At 37.9% G+C, this 11,272-nt stretch overlaps 1 protein-coding gene across 1 annotated transcript in view; it reads left to right on the top strand.

Moving 5' to 3' along the window:
* The first annotated feature begins 782 nt into the window (after positions 1–782).
* LOC134680338 (calphotin-like) overlaps positions 783–11,272 on the top strand; it is a 37,758-nt gene continuing 27,268 nt past the window's right edge. Inside the window, exon 1 of the mRNA XM_063539453.1 lies at positions 783–837. Coding sequence (XP_063395523.1) covers positions 783–837 — 55 coding nt within the window. The remainder of the gene's footprint in view (positions 838–11,272) is intronic.

Below are 11,272 nucleotides of genomic sequence, written 5' to 3'. Positions count from 1 at the left end.
CAACCTCGAAATGAAACCACTAAACCAGCAAAAAAATAATTTTGGCTGTTTCATACATTTTGGCTGGTCCATTTTCTATGGAAGAGTCAGCTCTTTCTGTCAGTCTTTTTGGAAAGCTTTTAAAAAATTTTGAAATACAAAAATCATCTAAAATGTATAACATATTCATTAATCCTCATTCCGGAACAAAAACGCAAAGATCTTATAAAATTTAATGCACGACTACATTGAATCATCTTCGGGGTATTAGATTTCTCAAATCTTGAACATAATAGGCTCTAAAGACAAAAGGTATCCTTTAATTAACCGAAACTTGCGAAAGGATAGAATTACGATGGAAAAACGGAAATCAGGGGAAAATGTAGACTTAAACCGGGTTCTGTGGCTTAAGCTTTTAATTATTTCCTAGTAATAATAAGGTAATAAATGTAATGATAAAAGTTTAAGTCGGGCAACGGTATCTATGAGAGTTGCTTTGGCTTAAACTCTTTCTTCGCGGTTTTTATCCAAAGGGTAAAAACGGGACCGTATTACTAAGACTCCATCCATCTGTCTATCTGTCACCAGGCTGTATCTCATGAACCGTGATAGCTAGACAGTTAAAATTTTCACAGATGATGTATTGTTGTTGCCGCTATAACAGCAAATACTAAAAAGTACGGAACCGTCGGTGGGCGAGTCCGACTCTCACTCGTCCGGTTTCTTAGGTGTTACTGAGCAGAACTTTGGTTTAAGAATTTCAATATAAGTAAACATACTTTCTGGATAGCCACAATTTCAAAATGTCAACCATTTCTTCCATCATCCCTCTGTTCTTGCAGGTGTCCATGGGCGTCGGTAATTGCTTACCATCAGGTAATTCACCAGCTTGTTTGCTTCCTCCTGTATAATTTTTTTCTTTCTTCACCTTATTGTGTAACAAAATGATATAATCTTTATATCTTATATACGAAACACACGTACAGTCAACAGCAGAAGTTGCTAAGCAGGCGAGGTGTACAAAATGATTTGACGCGACTTTATAGTTAAGAGAATAAGAGCGTGTTTGTTATGAACACATTAGCAACTGCTGCTGACTGCATAATAAACAATGTCTTTCTCATTCCAATGACTTAAAGCCCGAAATTGTGTAAATATTTATGCCTTCTTACCTGTCCTTTGTCAACTTAACAATGAAAAGTAACCCAGTAAGAGCCCTAAATGGATTGTTAGTGCGATTGTTTAAGAATGAACAATTGGAAGTAATCTAAACATAAATTTAAGTTTTGTATTTCAGTGCAATAAAAAATTGCTTATCCGTTGAAGTTAAGTCGCTATTGTGATATCTTAAGACTTGACTGTTCTACTAAGTTATGGGATAATGGATAGGCTTTCATGAAGTTAATGTACTAAATTAATTTTATACTAAGCAGAATCATCTGCTAGTGAAGCTACAATATTTGAAATATGTAAATATACGACTAGCGACTGAGATTCTCGCGCTCCGTTTTGCTAATTGGGCTACCGAGCAGTGGCGTGCAGTGCATACAAAAAAAGGTAGGCACTAGGGTAGGCAGTCCATACAAAATGACCAAAAAAAAAGTTGCCGATTTTTATAGTTTGCGTTACATTCCTTCAAGAATGACTCTTCTAGAGCCCGATTTAAGTCTTATCTCCACTGCACGCCACTGCTACCGAGATTTACATAGGTACCTTCAACACTTAAAGTGACATTCCATTTCCAACTGCAGCTCAATACTGTTCATTTTACTATGGAAACGCGTCGCTGTCATTGTCAATTTCCATAGTAAAATGAACAGTATTGCAGCTGCAGTTGGAAATGGAATGTCATTCTTATGGTAAATTTACGTCTCTAAGGCCCGCTTGCACCATCCCACTAACCCGAAGTTAAGCCGTTAAACCTTTCACCCAGTGTCAAATTACACTGGTAACCATGGTAATACAAGGTTTACCCGCGGGTTATTCGGCGCCAAGCGAAAAGCAGGTATTCTTGAGTCACAAGTTCGAGTTTAGCCAGAGGCAATCAATATTTTTCTCTTTTTCCTTATTTCAATTTATGTAGAGATTTCTGTTCAGATTTTCAACTCCTAGATCGCCATCTTTCATCAGTTTTGTTTTGTTTTGTAAAACAAAACTACGTATTTAAATCAATTGTTTACAGAAAAGTGGACGGCCATTTCTCATTTTCTTCTCTGGGGTTAGTTCTTTGTGTGGAAAATAGACGAGAAACTGGAAGGTAGTTTACTCTTAAATCTTACGAGATTACTAATGAAAAAAACTGGACTCACGCTAGACCGGTCCATGCCCGGACCGCGGCGTCCTACTTGTCAGTTTCTATGACGGCTGATCACGTGGTACGTTCCATAGAAAACAAAGCTCCGGAAGCTCCGGCCCGGCCACGGCCCGGTCTAACGTGAGTCATCCTTAAGCCAGTGTAAACCTATCATGTATACAGGCCAAAAATGTGGAATATTTTTCTTACTTACACGATACACAAACGTTAAAAATATTGTTTGTAAAGTTAATGTTTTGCTTTCCTATTACAGCAAACAGTAGATACATTCCGTATTGCAATTGTTAGCAACCATGTTTCTGATTACTCTGTTGGAATTATTTGGTTTCGCAAATGTTTACCATGTTTAAACTGCATGTTAATACGGGAAATATTCTATATGCAATGTTAGGATTCTGGACCCCTATTCGACAAGCGACGTTTGACGTATCGTGTTGATCTCCCGTTGATGTGGAAAAAATCATAAGTTCTCGAATACGTACAATGTCAAAATTTGACATTAACAATCCACAGTTAGGGTGTCAAGCAAACCAAACCGAACCACCCTTAGTTTAGAGTTGAGTTTTGGTTGTATCAAACGATATTGTCCACCGTTGATGGAATCAACACTCAGTATGCAATAAAATCAACTGTTGATTTGACGTTGATGCGAAATCTGACAGTTGTACATGTCGAATTTGGCCCCTGGTTTAGCGTTAACACAGTTCTAGATAGTTTGAGAATATTTCGTGTTGGAGGTTTTATTTTTTCCTGGTACAGTCGAGGAATTTAAATTCCGACCCATTTCGTACTTTGTCACAGTGACAATCAATATGAAAGCCGCTAGAGACCTCATACGGTTGTCACTGTGACAAAGTACGAAATTGGTCGGAATTTAAATTCCTTGACTGTACCTATATGTGAAAAGTTAACTGCGAAATGAAGATAGAGATAACTAAATAATTGGCATTTGTATTATTATTTAGTTATCATAAAAAGTTCCTACTTTGCTCCAATATTAATAATTAACTTTCTTAGGAGCATTAATTAATATTTCTTAATAACATAAATGTAGGTGCATATTCTGCATATATAAATTTAGTTAGTAATAATAAATTTTTAATAAATTAAACGCTAAACCATTTTACATACTTAGAGCATAATTATTACCCGTAGGGGAGAAATTTGTGTTATAATATATTTTGATATTTTATACAAACTGGATAATGATTTAAATTTAACCAAAGATTTAACTTTCTATACAAAATATTTCATAGCAGGTATTATTAAATACGAAAAAATATGATTAAATACAGTAAAATTTCAAATTTAATAATAATGGACTCAATCTCAATTGACACGTCGATTTCATACCTGAATGGTGAATCAATGAAATATACTTATCACTCGTATCAAATTCCTGAAAATTATCGATTCTATCATAAATAATAAATAAACAATATCTTTTGATCCCAACAATATATTGAGATAATGAGTGTGTACGATCTTATCTAGTATTAATCCATGCAGTTAAAAGATAAGGTAATGTTTAATTTATTTCTTTAATTGGGTTTATCTTAATTCGTGCATTATAAGGAAATGATAAGAATTGCCTAGTAGGTACAGTCGACGTCGAAGATATGTTTACATTTTTCGCCTTATTACAAAGGAGTAAGGGGCAAAAGTGTAAACATATCTTTGACGTCGACTGTACCATGTAACTTCTGGCGCAAATAATATTTAAAAGTGATTTTTTTTTACAGATTCTGCCACCACAGATGTTAAGTATTTTCGACGTAACAGCAAAGTAGACGTAGGTTTAAGTGCTACAAAACGATTCTGCAAGATTTCATTGATTAAAATTTTTTCATGTAGGTAAGTGCGTTCATAACCTTTAGAATATGAGGTCGTATCAAAAAGAAGTACATAATTGAATGACATTCTAAAAATACTTAGCACATTAAAAAAAACATCTTCTCTTCTGTTATAATACTTATAATATTACTTTTTCTATTAAGTTGTATAATTAAAAAAAACAAGGTTAAAAAAAAGAATAGGTAACACATACAAGTACGCAGCAGAGGTGAATCTCGGGTCACATTTCACGACAATCCCTGGAAGCCTGCCTGAAAACACCGAGCCATAGACTAGGAATCCTCTAGACCGAGTTTAGAGTAATTATTTCATGATGATGCCAAAAATGCGGGGGTGCGCGGGACGAGGTGAGCGAAGTCCCGTGCCGTGATTGGTCCGTTTAAAGACACGGACGTCACACAAAGACACTTTCGACTCGAACATGGAGTAAAATTACCGTATGCTTGGCAGAGGGGGTAGCGCGACTATGCTCAGTCTGGAGGATGTTTTGTCTATGCACCGAGCAAACAGAGATTCAATCCTATACTGTTTAATTTGTTCCCTATTTGTCCGATCCACTTTTCCGCAGTTCTTTGCCACAGTTTTTATTTCTTACAAACTAAAACAAACTTAATGTGAAAGGAATAAAGTTTAAATTGCAGCGGCTAGTGATTTAACTATCATTGGATTGGAAACTTTATCAGTTGCTGTTAATTCTGTGTTAGGAGTGTGAAATAAATGGTTGAGATACGAGTACCATCGCCCACAATGTTAACTGTACGTCGGTGGACCTTATGCCTTTTGTAATAAGGTCCACCGATGGACAGTTAAGAATGTTGCTATTTGTACGTAGGTGGAGGAAGAAACCGTAATAATGGTTTAATTTATCTGCAGTGTCTATTAAAAAAAAAACCAACTGCCCTGGAAATCTAAAGGTAGCATTTCGGAATGTCTGCATCTTCGGTAATTGCATTAAGTACTGTTGCACTGCGACATTAGTTTGACGACCGGTCTGGCCTAGTGGGTAGTGACCTTGCCTATGAAGCCGATGGTCCCGGGTTCGAATCCCGGTAAGGGCATTTATTTGTATGATGATACAGATATTTGTTCAGCTAGCACACCAGTTTTAAGCCAAACCCAATTAAAATGCACCGACTTTACCGGCTTCAATATAACTCCGACCATAATAGTTTTACGCTCACCGGAACTAAAATCCTTCGCACCAAGTTGATCCCGATTTCCATGCCAGTCATATTTCCGCCGGCTAAAATCTGACAAGCGATGCCTGGAGGCTCGTTCAAATGCCGGATTAAGAATTTCTGAAACTGTTTTTGCTATGAGCTTGTGATTTTTTAATAGGAACGGCTAAATCTAATTGTAGATGGCTCTCACGGTGATAGACATAGAAAAGCCATGGAAAATAAAAAAAAAAATATTTCTTTCTCATTATTCGGTTTTTGGGGGCAATACTGACAGTGGAATATTCAGCCGTGTAAGGCAGATTTTTTAAAGATCTCGTATTTTTTGGTGGAGGATTAAAAATATTTTGACGAAAATTATGCTCACAACACCGTAGGGGTTGCACGTGCGCTGCCGGTCTTTAAGATGGGAGGACACTCTTTTCTCGAAGACGTACTCATCGCTTTAAGATATCTACACCAGGTATAATTCTCCCAATCCGCAATAACACAAGTGGCAGATTTTATGCAACATTTAAGAGTTAATTATCCCCTTTCTACCCCCAGCGATTTTGCTAGTTTCGTCTTACGCACACGGTACCTTATTACCAGGTAATAAGCATCAATTTCGAACGTAACCTGAGATTTTAGCCAAGCATCGAGGAAATTAGATGATTTGGTTTTTCCTTCAGTCTTTAATTAAGGGGGCGTGGTTTTCTTAACGGAGATCAATGAGGTGGAAAAGTAAGCCAAGCAAACGGAAGGTAACAGTAACGGCCTTTAGTTTGTTTTCGTATAAATTATTCAAAGTTTATCAAATCGTTCAATAAATCATCATTCTTATCCTATTCCCTTGGGATCGACGCAGCATTCCCTTTTCTTCCATACCTCTCTCTTGCCCGTCATCTCATCATTCACTCGCGTTCGTTTCATAATCATCTCTTACACTGTCCATTCACCTTTTCCTCGGTTTCCCTCTCCCGTTAGGTACTTCCACATTCATTCGTAATACCTTTCTCGTCACACGACTTTCATCCCTCCGCATCACAATCATAAATCTTTCAATAATTGTTCTAGTAATTGCAATAATTTCAATAATTGTTGTAGGTTTGTGAGAGTTTCTGCGTAGGTGTTGTTAAATTGCCTCCTTCTTAACTCGAAGCAAAAACTAGGTAAAAACGCTGTAGGAGTTTAGCTATTTGGCGTAACTTCTATTGTATGGGAGCGCTTTTTGGTCTGTATGGCTCTTATTCCTCTTAAACCCATCTAACGAACCATCTCCCTGAATCTTATACCTTTAAACAAGCAATTCTTGTATTTTGTGGATCTCGGAATGGGCTCTAACGATTTCAATTAAATTTGCTATTATGGGAGTTTTCGGGGCCTAAAAATCGATCCAGCTAGGTCTTATCTCTGGGAAAACGCGCATTTGTAGTTTTTGTATGTTTCCCGAGCAAAACTCAGTCTCCCAGATATTTCCTACTAAATTGGCCAATGACTGCTAGGTAAATACAATATAAAACTACACTCCTACCATCCATACTATCTTCGTTCGGGTGAAAATAGGAAGAAATAGTAAGGATTCGTAAGGCCACCAGCACCGTTAGCCATGATTCAATACCGTTTAGAGCGGCGGTGCTGCCCATATATCTTTATTATTGCCGAGCTGTGCCGTAGAGGAACACAATAGTCATGTGCTAAGCAGTAACTTAACTGAACTAAATTAGTAGGTACATAATCATCATTATATCATAATAACAATAATTTATTTGATGTTTTTTAATGATAAGAAGATTTATTCATAAACATTATTGGTAGGTACATTCAATGTCAATCTTAAAATCTAGTTAATAATTTACTAAACGATGTCAAAGATTAGAATACAATACAATTCAATTCAAATCCAAAAATCACTAATTTCTTAACCTAAACTAATAACTAATAAAACTATTCACACAATTCGTTCCGAGTCCCTCCAGATGCAAAGGAGCCCATCACGCTCGCCGCGTTGCCACGTTGAACCGCGATGGACAACCTTTGCATAAGGAACGACCCGGAGCGGGGGTCATGGGTTTTTAAAATTATATTCTGAGTATAGTCATGGACCCTAATCATGGTATAATAATATTTATACTCCGCCTGGTACTCTCTTCCGACCACGTGACTGACACAAGCCTACGTCATTATGCGACAGCGCTATATTATAATATGCAATAGCGCTATATAAAGTGGCATTGTTATTGTGACGTAGGCTTGTGTCACTCTAGGAAGAGAAGAGCATGTTTTATTAGACCATGACCCTAATAAAGCGTGGCAAAATTTATAAGCTGAGGTTACCTATAATTGCACAAAAATCAACCCTTAATGTTATGTAAGATATGACGACAAAAGTGACGTTGTTGTTTGAAGAAACATCACTTTTGACATTGGCATATATATCTGAGAGTTATTTTCTTTATTACAAATAAATTAATAAATTTATTTGCTTAGGTACTGCTAATATATCTACTGCAGGCGAGCCTCCTGATTTTACGACGGCATACGCGTGACTGAATGATTTCTATGCAGCACAGGTCACACAAGGTATTTCAGCGAAAACTCATTTCTTTCTATTTAGTTGGCACAAACAAGACATCCACCAGACTGAGCAAAGTCGCGCTACCCCTTTTGCCACGCATACGGTAATTTTACTCCATGTTCGAGTCCAAAGTGTCTTTGTGTGACTTTCATGTCTTTGAACGGACCAATCACGGCACGGAACTTCTCTCACCTCGTCCAGCGCACCCCCGCATTTTTGGCATCATGAAGGAAGCGCTGGTGGCCTAGCGGTGAGAGCGTGCGACTTGCAATCTGGAGGTCGCGGGTTCAAACCCCGGCTCGTACCAATGAGTTTTTCGGAACTTATGTACGTAATATCATTTGATATTTGCCAGTCGCTTTTCGGTGAAGGGAAACATCGTGAGGAAACCGGACTAATCCCAATAAGGCCTAGTTTACCCTCTGGGTTGGAAGGAAGGCAGTCGCTTTCGTAAAAACTAGTGCCTACGTCAAATCATGGGATTAGTTGTCAAGCGGACCCCAGGCTCTCATGAGCCGTAGCGAAATGCCGGGATAACGCGAGTAAGAAGAAGATATTATATAGGTAGTATTGATACGGTTTTTATAACGAGTGCAATTCCATGAACTTATTTTTATTGCTTGGCTCGTTGGACGCAGTTGGTGCCAAATAAATCCTTTTATGTGAAGCTTGTACTTAATTGAAGTGAGGTTATCCTCGCTTTTATTTTATTTTATAGTTTTATATTTATTATCAATAATAAAACGATAAACCAGATTCTCTGGGATGAGAAATTACTTGGATTGAAAACTTCATTTATTGGGTGCCTAGCCAAAATTCCAGTTTGCGCCGTAGCAAACGAAACGCTTATGCTACTTACGCTTATGTCACACAAATATAGAAAAGTGATAGAGAGAATAGTGCACAAGCCCTCTAGAGGCGGAAGTTGGATTCGAACCGGCGTAATTAATGTAGGTATAGTATCTAGAAATTTATAAGTATAGTATATTTATAAGTGTGACTACTTAAAAATACACAAATTTAAATAATTAATTAAATTATTTAATTTGTTCTCTAATTGCTGTTGATTCCCCAAACACACACACACACACACACACACACACACACACACACACACAGTACATCCCTTGCGCACAAGCGAGTTGCTTGGCAAGAAATGTCGTGTGGAAATCGAATCAAGATGCGATTGTCTTCCTAAACCTAAAACTGCGAACGTATTTATATGCAAAAACTAGGCATTTGTTTCGGGATTGGATCGTCTTAAAGTCGGACCCTTGCTGATGTATAGAGCTTCGAACTGAAGGTTCATTATTCACAAAGTTCGTGTATGTATTAAATCTTAGCTTTTGAAATACTATTGTAAAGTGTTATTCTATCATCATCATCATCATCATTTTAGCCTATATACATCCCACTGCTGAGCACAGGCCTCCTCTCATGCGCGAGAGGGCTTGGGCAGTCCCCACGCTAGCCCAATGCGGATTGGGGACTTCACATACACCTTTGAATTTCTTCGCAGATGTATGCAGGTTTCCTCACGATGTTTTCCTTCACCGAAAAGCTAGTGGTAAATATCAAATGATATTTCGTACATAAGTTCCGAAAAACTCATTGGTACGAGCCAGGATTTGAACCCGCGACCTCCGGATTGAAAGTCAGACGTCATATCCACTCGGCCACCACTGCTTTTATTTATTCTACGGAACTTGCTAACTCTATGTAAACAAAAGTAACTAGTAAATTCATCATTTTTGACAACTTCAAAATGGCGGTTTGTTTACATAGTTGGCAAGTTCCATAGAATGACACTTTAGTATGTACTTAATTCTATTATTGTGACCGACTGACCGTTTTTAGGGTTCCGTACCCAATGGGTAAAACGGGACCCTATTACTAAGACTTCGCTGTCCGTCCGTCCGTCTATCACCAGGCTGTATCTCACGAACCGTGATAGCTAGACAGTTGAAATTTTCACAGATGATGTATTTCTGTTGCCGCTATAACAACAAATACTAAAAACAGAATAAAATAAAGATTTAAATGGGGCTCCCATACAACAAACGTGATTTTTGACCAAAGTTAAGCAACGTCGGGAGTGGTCAGTACTTGGATGGGTGACCGTTTTTTTTTGCTTCTTTTTCGTTTTTTTTTTCATTATGGTACGGAACCCTTCGTGCGCGAGTCTGACTCGCACTTGCCCGGTTTTTTACGTTTGTTGCATTTAATTCTCATCGTCCCATTATTTACTGCTGGGGGTCCAATTGGGCTAGAAACTACCTTACTAGCGAATACAAAACGTTTGGTGAATAGATATTCAGGTCTGATGAAGGTATTCTTGATTTAAGCCCTACGGAGAAAAATAGGCGCTTGTGGAAATGTTTCTGAAACCTTTATTTTCTATTTCGTTTTTGGTCAAAGCTTAAATGTAATGTATTTTTGCTACGGGCTACCGTTGACGAGTTAAGGATGACTCACGTTAGACCGGGCCGTGTCCGACCCGGAGTTTCCGGCGCTTCGTTTTCTATGGAAAGCGTCACATGATCGCTTGTCATGTCATAGAAAAGTAAGCGCCGGAAGCTCCGGGGCGAACACGGCCCGGTCTAACGTGAGTCATGCTTTATTTACGAAAACCTATAATAAGGGACCTTTAAACCAGCCCCCCCCCCCCCTACCTGTTAACTCCACCCCCACTTGACCCCCACCAATCGGTACGTTTATAGCATGTTACTATTTTTCCTTCGTTGGTTTGGTGGCCTAAGATAGAGTATGGAAATATGGAGATTTTGTATTGTTTAAACAACTACTTATTTTAAATACTGAAACTTAAATTAACTAAGCATACCGGTCATACACATTTTTTAGTATGTTTAACTCGTTTTCGTCTTTTGGCACTCTTAGAGGCGAGATACTTTTTTCAATACTTTAGGCTGAATAACAACAACATATTTGAGTCTTTAACTTTCATTGTATGCCCACAAAAGTTACTTTTTTCTAAAATATTTTTTTACCCATACAGCTCATCCAAATATACATAGGTATAATAAGCTCTTATAATATCTCCAAAGTAATATTACATAAACCTAAACAATGCAGTAAACATTCCATACACGTCTGTAATAAAAATCTAGACGTACAAATACTTGTACCCTACTTTTTATACCAAAACGCCGCCGTTCAATCTCTTTTAAAGCCTTACCTAACGAACTCAAGTTTCCCGCTTCAGAGACAAAATAAAAATGTCATTTAGACGGTATGAATTCATAAAACGCTCGCAGGCTATTTCATAGCCGGCAGCTTATTTTTCTTGCGGTGAAATCATACGGATGTTTGTTTGGTTTGCAGTGTTGCTTTTTTGAGGCGCTTCGTTTTCTATGGAAAGCACCACGTGAT

The sequence above is a fragment of the Cydia fagiglandana genome, chromosome 3 (assembly GCF_963556715.1).
Source record: "Cydia fagiglandana chromosome 3, ilCydFagi1.1, whole genome shotgun sequence".
Lineage (NCBI taxonomy): Eukaryota > Metazoa > Arthropoda > Insecta > Lepidoptera > Tortricidae > Cydia > Cydia fagiglandana.
This window is presented reverse-complemented; position numbering and strand designations above follow the sequence as displayed.